We start from the raw sequence: 25245 nt of genomic DNA on the forward strand, positions 1-25245 counted from the left end.
ATAGGTTTTATAGTCTTCTATGCCCTCCGACTCTGAGCAGCCTCTGGATTTCTTGGATTTCTGAAACGTCCTGGTCACTAACAAGAAACGTCCTTTGGTTTATCTGGTTTAATCCAGATCCTGCAGAACTCACCTCAGGGGTGGAGAGCCATGGGGAGTACATCGTCTTGGAGGCACCCCAACCCCCGATCCCAGGGGTGAGCTGGGCTCCCATTCTCTCTCTGTTCTATTAGTTTTCCAAGTCCTTTTGTGTATATCTGAAGAAGTCCTGGGGGAAAGCTGTGAGCCTCTCCAAGATACAGAAGCTGGGCTTCAGGTATCCTGGGTTCTTTGGTGCCCACGTGGCAAATACTAAGTACCCTGTGTGTCCCCATCCAGGGGTGAGGCCTAGGAGCTCCTTCCTTCCCAGGAGCTACATGCTTCCTGTCTCGACCCCTGGCCATGTGTTATGGGTTGAGTTCTGCCTCCCCCGACCTCAATTCATAGCTGAAGTCCTAACCCCAGTACCTCAGAATATGACTCTATTTGGAGAGAGGGCCTTTAATAAAAGAGGTAATTAAGTTAAGATGAGGTCCCTAGGTTGGGCCCTAATCCTATAGGACTGGTGTCCTTATAAGAAGAACTGAGGACACAGACATGCACAGAGGGAAGACCGTGTGAAGACACAAGGAGAAGGCGGCCATCTACAAGGAGAGAAGCCTCAGAAGAAACCAACCCTGCTGACACCTTGGTCTTGGACTTCCAGGCTCCAGAATTGTGAGAAGAAAAATTTCTGTTGTTTAAACTAACCAGTCAGTGGTATTTTGTTACAGTAGCCCGAGCAGACTCACACACCATGTCTAGGAACACCTTATTCAGTGGGCAAAGGGGCTATCGCTCGGCACACACCCCTCTCTAGGAACCACAGGGCTGGATGTGTAGCTCAGGAGGGCTGTCTGAATGGAGCTCTATGTGGAAGGAGACAAGTTCTTCCCCGACCCTCCTGATCCACACTGAATGCCCCTCTGAAGCCTGTCTCCTGGAATGTGCAAGAAGGTGATATGGAAAAGGTCAGAGTCAGAGACATGTATCCTGTTCCTAGCTGCCTCCTGTCCAGTTCTATGAGAGGGGAAGGGGTGAATGGCTGCCCTATGGCTGAAGTCCTTACATTTTGGATCCCTTCAAAAATGTAAACAAAGGTTTTAGCCCGCCAAACCATGGAAAGCAACACAGGCTTTTTACAACAGAGCTCAGGAATCTTGAGTCCTTTTCAGAGCAGCCACAGACACACGTGGTCTCTGGCTGAGCCTATGGGGGATGAATGATTTACATGAGAGTAGAAGTTTCGGGGCTGGACTCAAGGAGGGGCCTGAACCCACGAGGAGACATCCTGAGTGGCTGTCCAGGGCCTGAGTGATCTAGCTGCCTTGTCACAGCAGCTGGCCGCTGACCAATCCCGGAGCGGAGTAATGACTAACTGAGCTTCCTCCGGGAGGGAGGAAACAGTTAAAGTCTTACAGCAGCTGTAATCATCGAGGCGTGGTTCTCCTGTCTGACTCGGGCTACACAGATCCTGGGCCAAGGGGCAGAGACTTCCAGATGGCTGAGTTGGATCTGATGGCTCCAGGGCCGCTGCCCGAGGTCACCGCTCATTCTCCAGCCACTCTCAGCCCAGACTCTGGGTCGGCCAGCCCGGCAGAAGAAGAGGACATGGGCTCCCTGGGGAGTCCCCAGGGGGAGACTGAGGGTCAGGGCAGCAGCTCCATATTGCAGAGGGGTCCTGCTGGCGAGGAGGAGGGGGAGATCCTGTGTGACTTCTGCCTCGGGGCCAGCAGGGTGAGGGCAGTGAAGTCTTGCCTGACCTGCATGGTGAATTACTGCGAGGAGCACCTGCGGCCGCACCAGGAGAACAGCAAACTGCACAGCCACCAGCTGACTGAGCCGGTGAAGGACCGGGACCTGCGCACCTGCCCTGCCCACCACAGCCCCCTGGTCGCCTTCTGCCACCGTGATCAGCAGTGCATCTGCCAGGAGTGTCGCCAGAGCGAGCACAGGGGCCATGCCTCGGTTTCCCTGGATGCTGCCCGCAGGGACAAGGAGGTGAGTGCTGGGGTCCATCCGGGAGAGGGAGGTGGGGAGAGGCTGTGCCCAGGGAGAGACCAGGCCACCACCGCTGCTCCTGGGGCTGCCTCCTTCTCTTCAGTGCTCTGGGTTCACCTGAAAAAGAGTTTAACCTTAGTACCTGGCTGTTGGTCCAGCGTAAATATCTATTGCACTTGGTTTTGGACACTGAAGTAGAACACTCTGGCCCCATCTCGGTCCCACTGTCCCTGTACTCCCTCTACCTGTGTCTGGCTCTCCTCATGCCTGCTAGTTTCCTGCTATTTCTCACTCAGCTTTCGGGCATTGATATAAGTTTGGTTGTGGAGGGCAGAAGTTGCAGGGCTTAGGGCGGTGGTTTTTCCCTCTGGCTGGATCTGGGTGGCAATTAATGAAATGTAAACCTTAGCAGAAACGCAAGAGGCAAGAATCAAACCTTTCCCCTGATTTCTCTTTTTCTCTTTACTCCAAAAAAAGATCAGTAGAAAGTGCTCCTCTAGAGATGCCCAGTGTGAAATCCAAGAGCTTGGAAAGTGCTCAGATAGCGTAGAATTGGAGACTTACACACAGGTATGACCTCAAGGATGGCTTAACTTAGGGAAAATAAAAGTTCCTCATCAGATAGAGGTATTAGGAGAGACTGAGAAACACTATGCTCACAGCCTGTAATTTTATTCCCATCAGATAAGGGAAATTATTTCTATTTTTTTTGTTTTTATTTTTTTTGTGAGGAAGATCAGCCCTGAGCTAACATCCATGCTAATCCTCCTCTTTTTGCTGAGGAAGACTGGCTCTGAGCTAACATCTGTTGCCAATCCTCCTCCTTTTTTTTCCCCCAAAGCCCCAGCAGATAGTTGTATGTCATAGCTGCACATCCTTCTAGTTGCTGTATGTGGGACGCGGCCTCAGCATGGCCGGAGAAGCGGTGCGTCGGTGTGCGCCTGGGATCCGAACCCGGGCTGCCAGTAGCGGAGCGCGCACACTTAACTGCTAAGCCACGGGGCCGGCCCTGGGAAACTATTTCTAGAGCAACCAGCTTTTCTTTGCCCTAAAGCTGAGAGCCTAGAGAAGTTCTTGGGAGTGGATTTAGCAGCTTTATATGCTTTGTTTCTCATACTTTGACTTTCCCTGAGCACTGTTTGTTTCTCAGTAGAGAAGTGCAGTTGACTTCTGTCCCACATTCCTGATATTTGTCCTCCTGGCAGCTCCTTGTTTGCACTGTACGTGGCCGCAGGCCCTCGGCAAATTCTTGGCCCAGTGCTCCTGGGCGGCAAAGGAAAGAGGTATCTGGGAAGGGCAGTTTACTTGCTGGGGACCTTCCTCCACCCCCTTTTTAAGGCATAGATTTTATTCAGTGTTAGTGGGAATTGTTCTGGAAAGCTCTGTATTCCAGATGTCAATGAGTCACCGTTTCCAGCTCTAGAAGCCACTCACCAACTGTTGGCAGCATTTCCAGTATCAGGCAATGTCCTGGGAATGTCAGGAGAGCAGGCCACTGCTGCTCAAGTCCCTACTTTCATAACCACAAAGAGACTCTGTATCAACAGATAGACAGAGCAAAGGAAAAAGCTCCATGCAGTTGAGGACATTAGTCTTCCTTGAGCATTGCCGTGTGCTAAATGCTTGCCATGGATTTTCTCATCCAGTCCTCAAATAACTCTACAAAGTGGCTACTCTTTTTATTTCCACCACATTTGTCCAAACTCATACAGATAACTAAGTCATGGAGTGAGGAATGGAAACTTCTGGAAAGCTACTCTACTGAAGGAACACAAGGGAAGGACCCCAAGATCACAATATTATAACCTTACTTTTTTTTTGCACCAAAACCCTGCCACATATTATAGAGATATTGACAAAATGTACTGCTTTTCCTTTTGGGAATAATATCTGAATTTTGTTATAATTGACTGGAAAAGTCATGCATGGCCATATTGAAAAACAATGTCCACCAACTATCACAATGGATTATACCAGGAAGAGTTCTCCCTCCCATCCTGGATCCCTCCATCTCCCTCCTAAGAGGCAAACACCACCATCTACACTTACTTCGTTTCCTTTCAGAACCGTTCTATGCCTGTAGCAGCATAGATATGATACGATTTTTAAACGTAGTGTAAACTGATGCATTGCAGAGACTTAGGGTCATTGTATTTCTGGCAAGAAAAGCTGTGTAGGGCATGTGCGGACGCCCATGGTCAGACATCCTGAGAGGGGGCTGTGTCAGGTGACATAAGGACAGCTGGACCGGGGCTCTCAGGCAGGCTGTGGTGCTGGAAAGCAATCGTGGCTACAGGTATAATGTAACAGCCCCATACCCCAGATTTTTAGTGATGGCCCCAATTCACAACCTCTGTTTTCTGGTCAGCATAAGAGAGCTTTTGTCCTTTCCATCCTGTGCCCTTGTTTTCAGCTCAGGGAGCAAGTTTACTCTGTAAGCCCAGCCACGCTCCAGGTGGCTCCACCAAACCTTAGGAGCCAAAAAGATTCCTGGCAAGGAGCCCAAAGAGACCAGCCCAGAAGACACGGTACCTTGAAGAAGCTGCAAAGGCCACTAGGATTATTTTGAAAGTTTTATTAGACATAATTAAGGCTCCAGAAGCCCACTATTCCCTTCAGCTAGCCCAGGCCTGCTGGAGTTACTTGCTGAAGGTCACTTTGGGTCATGTTAAGGGCTAATTACTCAGGCAGGCGTGTTGTGCGTAGGAAACTGCAAATGGGGGTCAGTCATGAGGACACAAAGCAGCCAAGATCCTGCATCTGGTCCACAGAGCAGCTTATTTCTCAGTTAACCAAGTGAGCCCTCTCTGAAGCACTGAGGGTCTCTAGTTGTGCCAGTGGGCAAAAACTCGGTTTAGATTTGGGGAGTTCCGGGTGTTCTTTGATTATTTGTTCTACTCTGCTGGGCTTCCAGAGCCAGGACCTCGGCACTTCCCTTTGCCCCAGGCCGGCCTCCTGAGGCCCCTTCACTTTTAAGAGCAGAAGAGCAGCTGGTCTTAACTCCTCTCGCCTTCTCTGAATCTCAGGCTTGCTGTCGTGGAAATGAGACTGTGTGCGTGAGTGCATGCATGTGCGTGTTGTAAAATTTGCACTCCTGTGACTGCTTCCCTGTTTGCTCTGACCCACAAAGTGTACCTGGTTCTTTCCTGTTCTTCCTCAGTTTATCAAACATTATTGAGTGCTTGCTGTGGGCTAAATGTGAGGCTACACTGTCTATCCTCGGGGAGCGTGGACTCGAATCAGGAAGCCCAGGCACGTTCCGTGGCTCCCTGGAGTGCCGAAGGGCCCGGGAAATGCAATTGCGGCGTGGTCCAAGGAGGGAGCAGTCACCGGGAGGGAGGTCAGGGCGGAGTGCTTGGAGGAGGGAAGACCTGAGCTGGGCCTTGTCTTAGATCTTGAAGTCCATTAGTGAAAGGTCATTGCACTCAACCTCAGCATTGGTTCCAGAAGGTACAGGACTGGATACTGCCCCTGGACACAATCTCCATGTAGAGCAGGATCCTAGTTTCTGAGAGCCACAAGGATTCCTGCTTCTCTGGGGAGCAGTTCACAGCATTGTTCACAGCCCGTTTGCTGGCAGCCAAAAGGTAGATGATTCAAGGCCACTCAGGAAAAGAATTTCTTCTAGAAATTCTGAGGAATGCCTTGGACTCAGTATTATGTAGCTTGTTTTTCTTAAACATTCTACCAGGCTGTACGTCTTTCAGCAGCAGGAAGCGTATCTTATTTGACTGGACTGGTATGCAGTAGATTCTGACCAGCTGACTGAGGAGTGAAATCAGAGTCCAGGTGGAACCCTGGTGCTACCACGTGCAAACACTGTGGAAGGGCCAATACTGTGTGGTTGAAAATACAAAGGAACTGACACCATCTGGAATTTTCTTCTCTCTTCTCACTCCTCTGCTGTTCCTATTTGCACCTCTAACCTGACCCCTGGCCGCCAAGCTCTGGTGCCACCTTTCCCCTGTGGATAGAAGAAAGAACAATTGTGTTAACATACTCTTGTGGCCGTGCACCAGAGGAGATGCTAAATGATTTGGCTAAGATTACATAGCCAGCAAGTGGCAGGTCTTCGGACCCCAAATATTGTGCCTGTTGCATAACATTCGTCATTACCCTGCTGAGGTAGGCCGGACTCTCTGTGCCCTTCAATGTAGGGTGTCTGCGCTCATTGACACCGCTGTCCTGCTTCTGTGTGAGGCCCACCCTGGCCTGAGACGTGTGTACGGATGACATCTTGGGAACCCTGAAGCCAGAGTCTGAGGCAACCTGTCGTTTTCTAGTAATAGGAATAACTGGAGATACTGGTCTCCTAAAGTGGCCCCACCTTTTGTGGCAATCGGGAGTGTCTTCCCTTGGGGTGACTCACTCAGAGAGGTCCCCATTAGGTACTTAGGAGTCCTTTGCTCCTTTTATGGCAATCTGCAGATTTTGGAGAGAAGCCTCCTCACTGGATGTCTCCCTGTGGCTCTGGATCATGCTGAGATCAACTGCTTTAACACATTCTCTCTCGTGTCCATGCCCGTTGCTAGGGTGTGTTCTGTTGTGTCTTCCACCACCTTTAAACAAGTGGTTCATGTTTCCCTCACTCCCCTGGAATGGGTCACTGTGTAAGCCTTTTAGATAGATCTGGATTCCATAATTTCCCCCAAATAGGCCAGACCCTCATTCCTCGCCCCCCCCCCCACTCCTGGGCATCAGGTCTCAGGTCTCAATAGTGGGAGGTTACTGGGCTTCCTCAGCTCCAAGTCAGCACCCCAGAGCCTGAGCAAATATTACCTGCCTTCTGCAGATGGAGGCAAGTCCCCTGCCTGCCTCGGCTTCCCTCACTGGGGGGCCCGGCATTCCCCCCAGCTTCCGTGGGACAAAGGAGAGACACTGCGTTTGTGCCCTCTGAGTTCTAGTAGGGCATAATGACTCACAGCTTCAAATAGAGACATAACCTATTAAAAGCAGTGAAAGCTATTTTTTTTTCTGTCTCATGCCCTTGTGAAAGCTTGCAAGTGACAGGACCTTTGAAGTTTGCTGAGGCTTAGGTTTTCTACCTTGACATGCTTCTTGGCAGAAAGTGCTTAGGGAGCCCCAGGAGTGAGAGTGAAGCGGCCCAGTGGGGTCAAAACAGGCAAACCTGGGGCCGGCCTGGTGGTGTAGCGGTTAAGTTTGCACACTCTGCTTCGGCGGCGCGGGGTCCACAGGTTCAGATCCTGGGCGTGGACCGACGCCCCGCTTGTCAAGCCATGCTGTGGCGGCAACCCATATAAAGTAGAGGAAGTTGGGCACAGATGTTAGCCCAGGGCCAATCTTCCTCAGCAAAAAGAGGAGGATTGGCAATGGATGTTAGCTCAGGGCTAGACTTCCTCACACACAAAAAAACCAAAAAACCAGGCAAACCTGAGGTTCTTAGGCCGACACTTGCTTCAGCTGGTAGGTTCACTCTGCCTGCCTCCAGGAGAGTAAGGGTAGGTGATGGAAAGCAGCCATGGTAGCAATAATAATAATAAGAATAACGATGGCATCGCTGACACTGATGGAGCACTCACAACGTGCCAGCTACTGTACAAAGTTCTTGTTAACACATGCCGTCTCATTCAACCCTCACAATAACCCTATGAATTAGGCACTTCAGTTATCCCCATTTCACATGTGAAGAAATGGAAGTCTGGAGACGTTAAGTAGATTTTTCTGAAGTCTCAGCTGCTAAGTAGACAACCTGGGATCCCCACTACCAGCGCCAAGCCTGCACTCCTTGTTAGTCTATTCTGGGGTTGGATGGGCTAGGCTCAAATCTATTGATGAACTGTGTGACCATGGATAGCGGCTCCATTTTATCATCTGTAAAATGGAGAGAATGATATTTTCCTAATATGGGTGTGATCAAGATGAAAGGAGGTAATCCATGTAAATGCTTGAAATGGTGACCAGCACAGCACATGTATGTGCTCACCACATTTTAGCTGATTCATGCTGAGTTCAGCCCCAGGAGGAGGCTGGCACACAACTGATCCTTTGCGCCTCCATTTAGGGTGCTCTAGGCTGGCTTCTGAGAGAAGCTTCTGAGGTCACACTTCCTTTCCATGGAAGAAGGGCGGATAGTGCCGTTGATTGTGGGGACCTCCTGTGTGCACTGGGCTCCTTCCCCCTTAACGCTGTCCTTTCCTCTTAGGCTGAGCTTCGGGGCACCCGGTTGGACCTGGAGCGGAAACTCGAGTTGAATGAAAACGCCATCGGCAGGCTCCAAGCCAACCATAAATCCGTTTTGGTAAGGCTGGTCTGGATCACTGTGAGGCTTCAGCATAGCTGGCTGCTGCAGGCTCAGCCAGGCCCAGCCAGGGTTGTGGGACACGGGGCTGCAGGCCCGGCCTCCGTGTCCAGGGGCTCCTTGGGGTTTCTCAGCAAATGAGAATTGTAGGTACACATGTGGTCGGTACACCACGAGGTAGCCTCACCTTGCTGTCGGGATTTGTGGTGAAGTTAGTTTAAGGTTCAAAACTGGCAAGTGATTTACTTTTTAATAATACAGAGTAGAAGCAAGTCTAGTCCTGCAATAACAGCATTCTTATCTTCACATTTGCATGTGCTCCTTTGACCTGGAGAAAAGGGTGTGTGTGGGAGTAGAGGGAGTGTTTAGCTGGAGCTCCAGCAATTATGCATAATCTTGGCTTCTTCCATCCAGAGAGGGTGTTCTGCTTGTGAGTTCCACCAGTCCTGTGTCCTGGCAGCCAGAGAAGAGAGCTGAGATTAGTGGATGGTACTTGATAAGACCAGTGGTATGCCAAGCTACTTAGTTTTAGTCTGTCTGGTTTATGGCCACTCTCCACATAAACTCTGAGTTGACCCAAACAGTTTCACAAATGCTTCTCATTAGTGGCAAGCCAAACCACCACTCAGAAGACAATGCAAAACACCTACCCTATGGCAGTGAGTCAGCAGCATCATCTTTACGTACCAAGAATGATTCCATCCATCCATCTACCCACTCATCCATCCATATCTAGTACCTGTATCCATTTCAACTTAATTTCCTCCTCCTTGGTATTTACAACTAACTTGCTGCTGAAGGATGCACACCTCTTTTGTATCCACATAATCTTATGAAAAGAAGAAAAATAATTGTCCCTCGAAAGCCTTATAAACCTTCAGAGAGTGTTGATTTCCAGGCTCAAGATAATCTGGAGAAGCACACGGAGCATCTTGTCTTTTTCCAGATCTTTAATTTTCAGACACTGATCCCTACTCAGTTCTTCTCATAACTGTGTGGTAACTGGGAAGGTAGTCATCACAATAGCCACCATATACAAGGGACATGAAGACATGGAGAGATGACAAGACTTGTCTGGGGCACCCACTTTGATGGAACAGGAGAACCTGGGATTGTTGCATTGACAGGCATGTGCAACATCCTCCACCTCTTTAAACCATTAACTTTGGCGACTGATGTCTTTGTGGCCTGTCCTCTCTGAAGTCTTTATTTGTCATCATTTGGGCAGTAAAGGATATCCTTCACACATTTCATTTACATGCAACGAAGAAGTGTTTTTCCATGGGAAGGTTTGGGAATGAGAGGCCCCCTATGAAAGCAGAAGAGTCAATCCAGCAACATCATCTGAAGCCTGCTTGCCACCAGCCTTCCTCAGGAGGCCTCAGTGGAGGAGGGGGATTTGGGTCCTGCAGTTTGTCTGTAGACTCTGGCCTCTCAGCCTCATGGTATTGTGCTTCCGTGAGGAACCCACATGTCATAATTATAGAGAGTAAGTGGATTCCTCTCCTTTCCCACGACACCCTCATTAGTTCCCTGGCCTTGTCCTGCTCCTGCTTTCTGGAGATGATCAGGAGTGGGCAGGGAGCCCCCTGTGGCCCCTATGACTCATGGAGCCTGGCCGCCCGGAGCCGGAGTGGGCAGGAAGGGTGAGTTAGTGAGGGAGCTAGAACATAGTACTTAACTCAGAACGTGGCTAAAACACCAACAGCACAACTTCCCCCCAAAATCAGTTATAAGCAAAACTGACCTGTCTCCTGAGAGATTTCTCAATCTTTACTGCCTCGCAATATTGACATGTAATTTGACATTTAGATTTAAATACAGCTATGATTAATGTTCTCAGAATTCACAGCAATTACAATGACAAGGAGGCAATACTTGTCAACAGTTGACTCGGGAGTTGCTGGGAAGACCTGCCATCTTTCTCTTTTGGTCACGTACTCAGCAGCACGTGTATCTAGTCCATCATGGGTGTGGGTGGTGCCCCTTGACCAGTGTCCACGGTGACCAGGGCCTAACTGTCCTTTCTCTGCTCCTGGAAGGGCTTCAGTATAAGGGCTGAGCTCAAAGGTCCTTCCCTGCAACTCCCATAGGGCCACAGCCTGTGGGCTGAAAGCTCAACTGAACCACCCAGTCGCCTCCCCTGCTTGTCCTAATGAGTGTGCCGGTGTCCACAGGGAGAGGTCACCCTGTGCCTGCTAAGCTGCTGTGCTGCAGCCACGGGGATCCCCGCCCCAGCCCTGCTGAGCAGCCCTGTAGAATGGTGGTTAAAGGAATGGGCTCTGGAGGCAGACTGTCTGGGTTCAAACCTTCGCTGTGTGATCTTGGGCAAATCACTTAATTTAGCAGTGCCTCAGTTTCTTATCTAAGAAGTGGGGCCCATAATAGTAGCTACCTTTTGAGGGTTTCTATGAGATAATATGTATAAAGTGCTCCAAACAGTGCCTGGCACATAATAAGCACTTACTAAATGTTGATTGTTACTATATTACTATTTTATGAAATTAAAAATGTGACCAGACAGGAAACAGGACCCAGGAGGAACAGAAAACAGCTCCTGGAGGGGCTGCTCAGAGAGCTCTCCAATGGGATGGGCGTGGCTGGGGGACAAGGGGGAGTGAGGCAGGCAGAGAGTGGGCTCTGGGCTGTGCAGTGGGGGTGAAGGGAAGATGAACAAAGGAAATTGTATCCAAGACCTCGATATAAAGTTTAGCACCATAATGAGCGTCTGTGCAATGAGATGAAACTGGACACTGTCGGAGGGAGCTGTCGGCACCAATACTTACGAACCACCAAAGAGAAGAAGAAACCATCTAAAACTTGGATTGATGTTGAAGATATGATCTCGACTGAAGGCATTTATAAAGGATGTTCACCCTGTGAAAGGATAGAGTCCACATATACAAGTGCTTTCAGGCAAATCCTTAATATGGATCACATGGATTTTGTTTTATGTTTTATTTGAACATCATATTCCATTCTGCACAGGGAAGCCCATCCTGCCCTGCTTGGGTACTAAGCTCACCTACAGCACCCGAAACATTTGATGCCTGGTAGAGACGCCATAAGCTCAGATGTACTTTCGGCTCTGATGGACTCAGTGGGCAGTTTAACTAGACATAATGAAAGGCTAAGAAAGCTAATTCATGCTACAATTCATAGATGCGTTGTCCTGGTAGGAAAATCAATTTCAGAAACTTGAATAGCAGCCCCAGACTGTCAGAGCTGGAAGGGGTCTCAGAGATCATAAAATTCACTCTCTCCTCAAATGGACAAGGAAACTAAGTTAATGATCGGTAAATAAATACTTACACCCTGGAGAGCAAATCCTTTTTCTGGGGAACCCAGGATTCATATGAGAATAAAAGCTTTTAAAATAGAAAAATGCTCCCTAATTTACAGGTTTCTCAGGTTTACATTTCTGTGTGTTGAGCTTTGATAAAGTTGGACACCTTGCTAACAGGTTCTTTGCTGCCCCACCCCCACCCCCGCCCCAGGTATCAGTGTCAGAGGTGAAGGTGGTGGTCGAAGAGCAGTTTGGGGAACTCCTCGCTGCCATGAGGAAGGCCCAGGCCGACGTGATGCTCTTCTTGGAGGAGAAGGAGCAAGCTGCTCTGAACCAGGCCAATGGCATCAAGACCCACCTGGAGTACAGGAGTGCAGAGATGGAGAAGAGCAAGGAGGAGCTGGAGAGGATTGCGGCCATCAGTAACACTGTCCTGTTCCTGGAGGTACAGGAGGAGGGGGGGCAGGGGGAGGGTGTGAGGGGGTGGGGGTGTGGGGCTTAGGGGTTGAAGGCAGAGGCATCCACATGTCTAATGCCAGGGAGCACCCTCACTCTGCTAGGCCTGTGGCAGATGTGGGAATGGAACTGTTCTTTGATAAACAGGGTACACAGGGAGCTGTGGGGACAGAGACAAGCAGGTCTTGATTCAGCAGAGCACAGGAGTACAGGAGGGGTAGGGAAGAATTCCCAGAAAGGGGAGGTGGGAACCAGGTCCTGGAAGATGAGTAATGTTCAAGGGGAAGTCTGTTCTAGGAGAGGGAACAGCATGTGCACAGGCAGAGAGGTTTAAGAAAACACAACCAATTTGGGGAACTAAGGCGCTTTCACAAGGATGGGGTGTGGGATGCTGGGCGCATAGTGATGAGAGATGAGGCAGGCGCCTGGCTGTGAGAGAAGTTTGTTCTTCATCATGAAGTCACAGAAGCCAGTGGAGGACTTCAGATGGATCAGATCAGATCAGTGTGCTTACACACCACTCCAACAGCTGTAGGGTGGCTTGCCTGGCAGGGGTGAGAGTGGAGACATGTTGCCTTTCAGAGAGGGCTGCGTGTGCAGGGGTGATTGAGGAAGGCCCAGCAAGGGAGATGGGACTTTTCATTACGATGTACCCTTACACATTAAGCCACAGGCCATTAAAGCTAGACCTGAGAACATGTAATCTTGCAGGGAAGGCACACTAGCTTGGCCATAAATTCTGTCATCCTGGATCTGTCACTAAATGGCTGGGTAGTTTTTAGCAAGTCACATAACCTCTCTGGGTCTCAAATTCCTCATTTATCAAACAATCATGTCAGAGCAGGTAATTTCAAGGCTCGATTAGATCTAATATTCTTGAATACAAAAATTTTTCTTGATTGCATTTTTGAAAAGAATTCCCTTCTAGTTACAACAAACATAAATGTTTATTGTGGAAAAAAACCTCGTAGAATACAGAAAAATAGGAAGGAAAACAATCACCCCTACTGCCACCACCCAAAGACAACCCTACTTAACCTTGTGAGGAGTGAGGGAAAGAGGAGCAGACAGAGAAAGGGAAGACAGGAAGACAAAAATGCTGACAGGATGTCTCTCTCTTCTCCAGGTCCTTTGCTTTTCAAAATCAAAATGTTACTGCACAAAATTGGGGTTCTCTACCCAATGCGCATAAACAAGCCAATTAATTATGGCATCAGCCTTTGGGAGGAGAAATCAGCTTTTATTCTGTGAGATTGATCTGCAGGGAGACAGGGGGCATGTGCCCTCAGATCTATCTCCCTGATTCAGCATTTGGGGTGAAATTTAAGAGGTTAAGGAGAACAGGCTGGCATGCAGAAACACTGGTGGGACAGGTTTTGATTGATGGGCTTCAAGCATTTATGGTAATGTTTTAAACATTTATGACAGGGTTCTAAACATTTGTGATGAGGTTCTAAACTTTTATGATAGGGTTCTAAAGGTTTATGATGAGATGGAATTTTAACACTGGATATCCCTAAATGAGGGACCCCTCACTTCTGATAAGAGTCTGACTTTCAAGTTCTGGTCGTGTCCCGGTCCTTGGGTTCCGTGGGGAGGAGGACCTTTGGTTCCAAGTTCCTTTCAGGTCACGATGTCTTCTCTTGCGCATGCCCTGGCTACGTGACTTTACAGGTTTTCTGAAAGGCAATTCTTAATCACTCTGTTGATAAGAGATGAGGTCAGTGGAACTGGTTCTGGAGGGCCTGCGGTTACAAAAAGATGAAGAAAACATGAATAAAAATTTGGCTTTCCATGTCATGAGTTTCCCCAAAGAGTATATAAATAATTTCTCTTTATTTTTGTTTCTCCTTTTATAACTTTAAAATTAAAACTTTAATATGTATAAAATATATTTTAGTATAAGATAACTTATTTATTTTGGTGAAAGATATCTTCTTTTCCCCCAAATTGTTAGCCTGCTGAAATGACAACGTGTATGACTCACCCATCCTTTTTCCCCCCACTGGTTTAAAATGCTGCTTCTATCATGTATGGTACTAAATCTACATACGGTATTAAAATGTTTATCTATCTTTCTTTCTATCAACTCTCTGGTTTAGACTTTTCTTCTCTTCCGTTAATCTATCTGTTTTGGTACAACTGTTTTCATCATTAAGATTTCTGCTGTATCCAATCTGCTCTCCAATGTTTCAGTTGCATTTGGATTTTGATAATGTGTTACATCTGAAAACAGCCTTTCCTGATCGCCACATGGTTTTGAAGTGTAAGGGCCTGAATGTGGTTACCTATGTGAAAACACTTTTCAAACTCTTAAGCACACTACAAGAATTAGAGAAAAGTGTGTACTGGATTGAACTGACAGGGAAAGGCAGCATTCCTGTCTGAGGACTTGTTTGTAGCTCTTCCAAATGCTGCACCGGGTCCTCCATTCCCTATGGTGGCTTGTGTTTAAATTATAAAAAAAAAAATTCCCAAGGGAATGAACGTAGCAGGAATGTTACCTCCGTTTGGGCTGTTGGCATAAAATCTGTGTTCATTCTTTGGTTCCCAGTCTGGGCTGTGTATTGGAACATAGGCATCTAGTATCTCTTGATTTTTTTTTTTTGGTGAGGAATATTAGCCCTGAGCTAACATCTGTTGCCAATCCTCCTCTTTTTGCTGAGGAAGATTGGCCATGGGCTAACATCCATGCCCATCTTCCTCTACTTTATATGTGGGACACCTGCCACAGCATGGCTTGATAAGCAGTGTGTAGGTCCGCACCCGGGATCCGAACCTGTGAACCCTGGGTTGCCGAAGTGGAGCGTGTGAACTTAACCACTACTCCACCAGTATCTTTTGATACTGGTATCTTGATTTTCAAAAGCCCACTTTCCCAGTTTAAAAAATAAATACTTTCTATGTTATTAGACCCGGAGTTGGATGCTAACATTACCATCTTTCTCTGTGAAGTGCACATTACCCTCAACCCCTTGTTCAGGTGCAGAATGTGACATAATGAGGAGGGCAGCCTAGGTAAGAAACACAGAAGCCAAGGCAAGTTTTGCCATGTGCCTTTCCTGCAGGAGTACTGCAAGTTCAGGAACACCGAGGACAGTGCCTTCCCTAGTGTTTACATAGGACTCAAGGATAAGCTCTCAGGCATCCGCAAGGTCATCACGGACTCCACTGTGCACTTAATCCAGTTGCTGCAGAACTACAAGGAAAAGCTCCAGGAGTTCGCCAAGGAAGGTGAGGATCTTTCTGGGCTGTAGGCTCTGGTATGTGGTATCTCAGTGGGTGATGGGGAAGGCGAGAGACCGCCAGGGGAGGGAGGACCAAATCAGGGGGAGTATCTCATTTTCAAGGGCATCCTTTGGCTAGACCGTGTTACTAATGGACACTTGTCTTGATGACTTTATTTTACTCACAGAAGGTGAGTTAGTCACATCAGGCAGTTGGCTGGCCTTTCTATGACTAGTTTCTGAGGTTGCTAATGCCTGTACTTTTGAGTGAAATCCAAGTCAGTCTGGGATCTCTTTCCAGCATATTTTGCTTCATCCAGGAGAGCAATGTGGTCCATTGAGTGTGGTTCTCTGAGATGTGGCTAGGCTCCAGCCCCTGCTTTCTCCAAACCCAAGGAAGAGTAGCTGGGAAGTCCTGCCTCTTAGGTTCTCCTGACCTCCTGGACAGGTGTGCATTCACAACTCTTTGATTTTCTAGAGGAGTATGACATCAGAACTCAAGTGTCTGCTGCTGTTGAGCGCAAATATCGGCTCTCAAAACCTGATCCCAGCACCAGGCAACAGTTCCTCCAATGTAAGTTGTGAACCGCTCCCCCTTCCCCAGTTACTGCAGTCAGTGGAATGTTTTGCTGAAACAAGAATGCCATCTCTCCCATGGGTTTCAAGTTCTTGCAACCTCGGGTCTATGGCTAAATGGTACATTTTTTAGAATTTAATTTTTTTGTTCTTTTAACTTTTCATTTTGAAACCATTTCAAACTTACAAAAACTTTGCAAAAACAGGAGAAGAATTCCCATATACCTTTCATCCAGCTTCTCCAAACATTAACACATTACATAACTACAATACGTTGATCAAAACCAGGAAATGAACATTGTTACAATGCTATGAACTAATCTACAGAATTTATTCAAGTGTCACCAAATGTTCCAACCAATATCCCAAAGTCCGAGCCAGGATCACAGATGTTTCCATGTCTCCTTGGTCTCCTCCAACCTGGGTCCAGTCCCTTCGTCTTCCCTTGTCCTTCGTGACCTTCATGACTTTTGAAGATCCTGGCTAGTTAACCAAATGGTTCCCTTTTAAGTCTGACTTGGCTAGAATTGCATAACCCATTGTCCTGTCCTTATCTGGAATTGTTCTGGTCTGTTAGCATTCTGGTCTGTTAGTATTTCCAAGCAGCACTTCATGTGGTTAACAAGCTGGTGCAGTTTCAACTCCTAGCAGAGGAAGGACTGCATCTGTGTAGTCAAGGCTCATTTTTTTTTTTTTTTTATTGATGTTTTAATGGTTTCTAACATTGTGAAATTTTGGGTTGTACATTTTTGTTTGTCCATCACCCCATATATGACTCCCTTCACCCCTTGTGCCCACCCCCCACCCCCACTTCCCGGGTAACCACAGTCCAGTTTTCTCTGTCCATGTGTTGGTTTATATTCCACATATGAGTGAGATCATACAGTGTTTGTCTTTCTCTTTCTGGCTTATTTCACTTAACATAATACGCTCCAGGCCCATCCATGTTGTTGCAAATGGGACGATTTTGTCTTTTTTTATGGCTGAGTAGTATTCCATTGTATATATATACCACATTTTCTTAATCCAATCGTCAGTCGAGGGACACTTAGGTTGCTTCCACTTCTTGGCTATGGTGAATAATGCTGCAATGAACATAGGGGTGCATAAGCCTCTTTGGATTGTTGATTTCAGGTGCGTTGGATAGATTCCCAGTAGTGGGATGGCTGGATCATAGGGCATCTCTATTTTTAATTCTTTGAGGAATCTCCATACCGTTTTCCATAGAGGCTGCACCAATTTGCATTCCCACCAGCTGTGTATGAGGGTTCCTGTTTCTCCACATCCTCTCCAACATTTGTTGTTTTTTGTCTTGGTGATTATAGCCATTCTAACGGGCGTGAGGTGGTATCTTAGTGTTGTTTTGATTTGCATTTCCCTGATGATTAGTGATGTTGAGCATCTTTTCATGTGCCTATTGGCCATCTGTATATCTTCCTTGGAGAAGTGTCTGTTCATTTCCTCTGCCCATTTTTTGATCGGGTTGTTTGTTTTTTTGTTGTTCAATTGTGTGAGTTCTTTATATATTATGGAGATCAACCCTAGTCAAGGCTCATTTTTATGACGTTTTTGGAACATGCCATCGAACCCTGCTTCTACTTGTTTTCTGGGGTGGCCACTGCCTGACTAACTCCTGGACCCCTTTTTCTCTGGTTGTTACGTGGAGCCTCAGGTTCCGAGGACTGTCTCCTATTCTTGCCACGGCTCCTACTTCTTGCCAGGACCTCTTGGCTTCCACACAGTTTCTTTTATTTATTCTTTCCTGCTTCCTGACAGAAGTACATTTCTATTTTACAAACAGATATAATTAATACAAGAAGTCAAACACCCTTTATTCTTAACATTTAAATAAAAATGAAACAGATCCTATTATAATGTCAACTGAAATAGAATCTAGGTGATATTAGTGAAAGGAGTTTATTCAATCATCAGCGTGAGGAGTTCAAACCCAGGGAAAACAGTTCGGCAGAGCGCTCTGATGGAACTGCTCCGAGGGGTGTGAGTTTAAGTGCAGCTTATGTCTCTTTCACAAAACAGTGCATGTGCAGGGAAGAGGAAGAGAAAAAAAACTTACAGCAAAATTTCATATATGTCAAAAAAAAAGAGGGATAGAGTACATCGGGGCTTTTCTCTATACACTGAAGGTAACATAAACAAGAATTCCTTGGTTATAAATCAAACAAGTTCAGAGATGCTGATGTTAGCTAGGTATGGAGGGAGGCAAGGACCAGGGTCATTAATTATTCCTTCAATCTCTAAGAAATGCAGCTGGGAAACGTGAGAGCGAGGTACCCTTGATCTCTTCCTGTTGTGGATCTGTCCAGCTGGCGTCAGGTGTGGGGTTGCAAGGTCATTTGGACGTACGGCTGCTTCACAGTACAGCATGGATTTTATTGTGCTGACTTAAAGCCTTTGCAGTTTGCTTGTTAGATTCGCCTGTTAGACCAGGGAGAGGGGTCCCAAAACTCTGTCCATAATAATCTATCTTCTTTTGTGTTACAAATGTGTTTTTTCACACACTATATTAACTTTTTCTCTTTGAATATTATTATAAACTTTCAGCCTTTTCTAGACTCAGATTGTTTCGCTGGTCAAAGTTCTGCGGGTCAAATTGCCAGCTTGACCAGTGGGAGCCACTTGTAAGCTGGCCTCTTTCTCCTTTAAGCATTGACATTCTGCCCTTGACATCCTTAAAAGTATCATTGCTTTCTGGCACTAACAGAATGTTCCAGACTCATTCGGGTTTTCTTGTCCCAAGACATAGATTCCCCTATCTTCCTAGGTGTCCTGGGTCCCCTTAGATGAGAAGAATGTTACTGCTCGATATCTGCTTGCTGAGGATGGCCCAAGGCGGCGGGGGTGGCTGAAGCGCCACTGCTGCTGTTGGGGCCGCTTAGTAACCGAGCTGCAGACTATCTGCCCTTGATGGCCCTCAGTTCACCCTCATTTTTCCTTTAAACTTCTTGGATTATTGTGTCCTTCTTTTCTTCCAGGATGTGGCCTCATCAACTACTAAGAAGTTCTCTTACCAAAGGAGTTTGGAAAACTCTGGGTTAAAATAAGATACTTGTTTAAATTAATGGATTTTTAAATAGCCTTTAATATGCTAATTCATTTGGCAAGTGTATACTACTCATCTTCTCTGAGCTAGAACCCCAGGATAGAGTCCCACATAAAATGTGGAGCTTATAGAACAGAAGGAGGACAGGCATGACACAAACACACAACTACATAGATTGTTACCATGGTGATGAGTACCAGGAAGGTTACAGAGCCGGGTGCTCTGAGAGGCAGTGATGGGCAGGTGTCTGATTCAGATCAGGGAGTCATGGAGGGCCTCTCTGAGGACATGAGCTCCCAGCCGCAGGCTGAAAGATCAGTAGGAATCCCCCAGAATCAGGTTAGGGTCATGATCACGTCGTGGAGTGTGTCTGCGCTAAAGCCCTGAAATGGTCTGAGGTCAGAGTGGCTGGAGTGTGGCGATCAAGGGGGAGAGGGCAGGAGATGAGGCTGGAGACACAGGGAAGGGCCAGTCATACAGGCCATGCAGGCCAGGGTGAGGGGTCACTGCTTTATCCTGCGAGCAAGGGGCACCATCGAAGGGCTTTAAGCTGGGGTGACATGATTCACCTTAGCCCACACCTTGAAATAAGCACCATGGCTCTGTCATGGAGAAGGTATGGAAGCGGGGCGAGAGGGGCAACACGACCTGCAAGGAGCCTATTGCACTATTCGGCGAGATTTTGTGGTGGTGTAGATGAAGCAGTGGGCTGGAGAGAAGTGGGTGGATCTCCAGGGCTTGTTGCTGTCTGTGTGTAGGGGGGAAGGACAAGTCAGGGGGTGAGGATGAGGGCAAAGAAATGTCAAAAATAACTTTAGTGTGCCTTGAGCAACTGGGTGCGTGGAGGTGCTATTAATCTCTGGGCCTGGGGAGAGAATATGTGTAGGGGATAGTTTGAGAGTTCAACATGCTAAATATTGGTCAAATATTAAAAAAAAAAAACAAAAACAATGAATGAATCAAATGTGGGTATATAACTGCCTATTTCCCCAGACCCTTGCCAACACGGGGTAGAGTAGTGCCTGGCTTCCAGTACATATTTGTTGTATGAATGAATGAGTGAATCAGTGGATTTTATTTCTTGATTCAGTTCAGCAAATGCCAAGTAATTTGATCTTCAGAAAGGAAGGAAGTGGAGTGACTTGTTAAAATGAGTCTGAGACCACTTACAACTTGTGTGTGTGGGTTTCCCCCACCAAGCAATTCTCTGTGACCCCAGCCAGGTGTCCTACAATTTAACTCAATCTGACACTATCTACCTGGGGATAGGTCAGACCCCACAGGTTAAGGGCTCAGCCCCACAAGACTGCCCCCACTTCAGATACCTTTTGCAAGTAGTAGGTCCCCAGGTCCCCCACAACTTCTGTACAATTTGGTTACAAATTGGAGGTTCCCACGACCCCCTCCTCAGGTTCAATTAATTTTCTAGAGCAGCTCCCAGAATTCATAGAAATATTTGTGTTTACTAGTTCATTAAAGGAGACAATAAAGGATACAGATGAACACCCAGATGAAGAGATACACAAGGCGAGGTCTGGGAGGGTCCCGAGCACAGGAGCTTCTGTCCCTGCGGAGTTTGGGGTGTGTCACCCTCCTCGTGTGGATGTGTTGGCCCACCTGGAATCTCGCTGAAATTCCTCTCTGAAACTCCTGCTTCCTCCTGTGGGCATGATGGGTCATTAACTCCATTTCCAGCCCCCCTCCCCTCTCTGGAGGATGGGTGGTGGGGCTGACAATTCCAAGCTTCCAATCATGGCTTGGTCTTTCTGGTGACCAGCACCCATTCAGGAGCCATCTAGGAGTCACCTCATTAGAACAAAAGACACTCCTATCACCTGGGAAATTACAAGTGTTTCAGGAGCTCTGTGTCAGGAACTGGGAGGTAGAGACCAAATGTTGAAACAAAAGATATTCCTAGTACTCTTATCACTTAGGAAATTACAAGAGTTTTAGGAGCTCTGTGTCAGGAACTGGGGGGCAGAGACCAAATATTGGAACAAAAGATGTTCCTAGTACTCTTATCACTTAGGAAATTACCAGAGTTTTAGGAGCTCGGTGCCGGGAACCGGGGGCAGAGACCAATATATATTTCTTATCATAAATCACAATATCACACTTGTGTTCTCTGACTTCTGGTTTTCACCCACGTCTTTCCCAGGGGAACAGTAGCCTGGGTAGACAGAGAACAAGAGATGGATGTTTTCTCCTACTTTGGAGGCTGGCCAGGTTTGAAGCGTCCTGTCTGAATCAGGTGTTGGTTCCTGACCTACTCTCCCTGCCTTCTGTATCTCCTCAGATGCGTGTGACCTCACCTTGGACCCCGACACGGCACACAGGTATCTCCGGCTGCAGGAGGACAATCGCAAGGTCACCAACACCACACCCTGGGAGCACCCGTACCCGGACCTCCCGAGCAGGTTCGTGCACTGGCGGCAGGTGCTGTCCCAGCAGAGCCTGTACCTGCACAGGTACTATTTTGAGGTAGAGATCTCCGGGGCCGGCACCTACGTTGGCCTGACCTGCAAGGGCATCGACCGGAAAGGGGAGGAGCGTAACAGTTGCATTTCTGGAAACAACTTCTCTTGGAGCCTCCATTGGAATGGGAAGGAGTTCACGGCCTGGCACAGCGACACGGAGACCCCGCTCAAAGCCAGCCCTTTCCGGAGGCTGGGGATCTACGTCGACTTCCCGGGAGGGGTCCTCTCCTTCTATGGCGTGGAGCCTGACGCCATGACTCTGGTTCACAAGTTTGAGTGCAAGTTTTCAGAGCCGGTCTACCCTGCCTTCTGGCTTTCCAAGAAGGAAAACTCCATCTGGATTGTGGATCTGGGAGAGGAACCTGAGAAGCCAGCGCTGACTTCAGTGGAGGCTGCTGTGTAGACCCCAGCGTCCATATCCTAGACTTTTGCCAACCACGAAGATGGGGCAGCAGCCTGGATTTTAAGGGTGACTTGGGGGCAGAGATCTCTGCCAGTGGTGGCTGGCTTTAGAAATCATGTGGGTCCCTGCATGAGCCTTCTCCCTTTTGCTCCATGCTGCACTGTTCTCCATATGTCTGTGGTAATCCTCAGGTGTCTGAGTCCCCTTCATCATCGTCGAGTGATAGTCTCCTATCTGCTCAGGTGAACATCACACTGTGCCCAGAATTGGCACCAGGAATCTTCTGAGCGATCAGAAAGATTGCCGAGTAATCATAATAAATTGCTAACTTGATTGTGCATTTCCTACGTCCCGGACACTGATCTGAGTGCTTTCTGTGCATTGACTCAACCCTCACAGCTGCCCCGTGGGGTAGATGCTCAAATCATCTCCATTTTGCAGATGGGGAAATGGTGTTCCAGGGGGGTTAGTTAACTTGCTCAGAGTCATTGTGGTCACACGGTGAGTGAGTGGCAGAGCTGGGATTCAAACGTGGGCAGGCGGACACCGGGCTTTTAACCACACCCCATGCTGCCTTCCTCATTAGACCATGGGTGTTGTGTGTAAGGGAATAAACTACACGATGAACTACATGGTATGGAAACTGAGTGTCTTAAATGCTCAATCTCTTTGCATGCCCCACATCTGACTGGGCCATGCAGCCGTGCAGTGCAGAGAGCTCACTACCTCACACAGCACCTCATCCTGTGTTTGGACAGAGAGGATTATAAAAAATGTCTTAGTAGAGTCCAAGTCTTAGTCCCTGTGGCCTCTGGGGAGGGTCTCATTCCTCTCTACCGAAGTCACCTGGACTATGTGGACTTGTCTGATTTCTCATTCAAAGGACAGTTCTTCAGATATTTGAAGGCATTCTCGCGCATGTCCTCCCGGGAGGTATTCTTGTTTTCACACTCCATCTCCCACTTTCCTTCATGGTTTCCAGACCTTTCAGTCCTCTCATCATTTCAACCTCCTCTCAGCAGATGCGCTCCCTAAGATTAACGGTCACTATTCATCAAGCCTTTAGGCAAATGACAAACTGTCTCTGAGGACATAACCTGAGGACATAACCTGAAGTCCCTGTCGGGCTTCACCGAGAATGTAACTCAGGGTCTTTTCCCGTGACCTGTGTCAAGGCTAGTCTCTTCCTCTTGGACCAGTCTGATGGGCCTGTCTCAGGAGTACATTACTTCAGCGTCACTCCACTTGTTTCCAGAGCCCATGTCCTGTATTTGTATCTGAGGACTTATGCAGTGTAGGATTTGCATTTTTTAATTCAAAATTTTTTTAATTTTATAATTTGAATTTTATTGAATGTATTTTTTATTTGAATTTTTGATTTCATCACATCATTGCTGCTTGCTGAGATTGTTTTGACTCATGATTCTATGTCCAGTGTATTAGCTCTCCTTCCCAGCCTAGTGTCACCTACAGAATTGGTAACCTTTTCTTCTTAAGTCTTAACCTTGGTGATACGTATATTGATTAGCGTAGGGCCAAATACAGACTCTTGCAGCTCTCAGTCCATACCCTTTGGGTTTAGTTACTAAGTTATGCATCGGTAGAACTGTACAATGATGTAGCCCACCTCTTCCCCTTTATCCACTGGATGTGACGAAGGACTTTTCGGTGGCAGAGATCAAGTACGCTATGTCTGCTTTTCCTTCCTCTTCCTGTCTAACAATGCTCTCAAAAGAGAAACTGAGGTCAGTTTGGCCTGCCTTGTTTTTATTGAACCCCTGTGGGTTGTTCGTGCTTGCTACTTTCTTTTTTAAATGCTCACAAAATATTTGATAAATCATTTTAGAATTCTGCTGTGGGTACACAGTGAGTTGACTAGTCTGTTGTTTCCAGAAGCTACCTTATTTTTCTTTTAAAAATCGAGACAATTGTGCCTGTCCTCATTCTCTGCTGTTCTCCCTAATTTCTCAAAGATTACTACCTGGACTTCAGTCTCACTGGTGAATTGTGTCGGCGTCGTGAGATGTAACTTGTTTAGGCCAGAATACTTGACTCATGTAAAAGGAGCCCTTTGGGTGTCTCCTTACCTGTCTCGAACTTCGTTTCTGTGTCAGCTCTTTTTGTCCATTTGTTTTCAGTTTCGAGACCTTCCTTCTGGATATAAAAGATCAAAGCAAAATTGAGAGTTAGGGATGTTTGCTTTCTTTCTGTCATTGCCTCAAGCGATAGGCACATCTTTTTTTCTTTTTCTTGGTTCCCAAACTGAAAATTGCCTAAAACAAACAAATAAATAAATTAAAAAAAAAAATAAATAAAGGCCTATTTTCTGTTCTCTGTCACTTCCCCTAAGCTGTGCGTGTCACTCTTCTGTGTTTACCCACCTTTACTTCCTCTTCCATCGTGTAGACTCATTTTGAAAAACAAAAATAAAGTCTGAACTCATCAAGAGCTCCTTTTGGTGCCAGACTCTTTTGTTCCATTACTAGACCACTTGTAACTGTAGAGTCAGAGTGTAATTTTAGCCATGACATAATTTATTCTTGTCTCAACTTTTTGAAATCCCAGGGCATATGACATTCTCTTCTAGGAATCCTATGAATTCTGAGTAAATTCCCACATTCTCCCAAGATTTGCGATGAAATGAGGAGACGTGAATACCGGCCCAATCATGGAGCCCTCATCTCTTCAATGTGGTTCATCCTGTTTTTGGAATGACTGTCCTCAAATCAAACTGATTCAACGTGTGTGGCATTTATAACATGCAAGCCAGTGTGCTAGGTACTAAGACAGAGTAACCCAGGAGATAACTAGCTATGTCTCTTGATCACAAGAAGTTGATGTAAATTGAAGTGAAAAGTGTTCATATGTGAAGAGCTAAATAGGAATCTACTATTCAAGACAATAATAGATGAGGCTGTGGGAGATCAAGATTTGGCCACCCTGAAATATATTTCTTTACCTTGATTGTTTTCTCTGAGGGACATTTGACCTCCCCCACTAACTGCCTAAAGAATTTGACATGGTGGCTCCTTCCTAGAACAGATCTTCTATCATGATGGCTGTAATGATAATGTAAAATAGATGTTACAATGGGAGGGGCACCAAGCCCCTTTTATCAAAAAACTCTGTCTCTCCCCAACCACATTATCTATAGATGACCCTGAAAAGAATTGTCTTCTTGCCCTCTGAAGTCCCAGACCACTACCCACCCCCAACACCTTCCTCGTCTTTAGCTGCAATACTTAAGCAAGCAGCTTAGACAGAGGGACGAGTTGCTCATTTCTGAGTTTCTCCCATGTATACATGTTATTAAACTTGGTATTATTTTCTCCTGCTAACCTGTCTTGTTGATTATTTGGCCAGCCATAAGAACCTTAAGGGAAAGGGCAGAGGGGGATTCTCCCTCTCTCTCCACAAGGCC

General features: G+C 47.0%; 1 protein-coding gene across 1 annotated transcript; it reads left to right on the forward strand.

The window, feature by feature from the left end:
• Window positions 1–1428: 1428 nt before the first annotated feature.
• Window positions 1429–22639, forward strand: TRIM16 (tripartite motif containing 16). Its single transcript, XM_058559673.1, has 6 exons — window positions 1429–2079; window positions 8243–8338; window positions 11836–12069; window positions 15149–15314; window positions 15786–15881; window positions 21241–22639. The coding sequence occupies exons 1-6, from the start codon at window positions 1579–1581 to the stop codon at window positions 21822–21824; spliced, it is 1677 nt and encodes a 558-aa protein (XP_058415656.1). The 5' UTR covers window positions 1429–1578; the 3' UTR covers window positions 21825–22639.
• The last annotated feature ends 2606 nt before the right edge of the window (window positions 22640–25245 follow it).

Source organism: Diceros bicornis, chromosome 18 (genome assembly GCF_020826845.1).
Source record: "Diceros bicornis minor isolate mBicDic1 chromosome 18, mDicBic1.mat.cur, whole genome shotgun sequence".
Lineage (NCBI taxonomy): Eukaryota > Metazoa > Chordata > Mammalia > Perissodactyla > Rhinocerotidae > Diceros > Diceros bicornis.

Bases quoted from the DNA above. Each gene is read 5' to 3' on its own strand.
- TRIM16 (XM_058559673.1), top strand. From the start codon at position 1,579: ATGGCTGAGTTGGATCTGATGGCTCCAGGGCCGCTGCCCGAGGTCACC. The intron at 2,080-8,242 runs GTGAGTGCTGGG...CTTTCCTCTTAG, and splicing joins CTGCCCGCAGGGACAAGGAG to GCTGAGCTTCGGGGCACCCG. The intron at 8,339-11,835 runs GTAAGGCTGGTC...CCCCCGCCCCAG, and splicing joins CCAACCATAAATCCGTTTTG to GTATCAGTGTCAGAGGTGAA.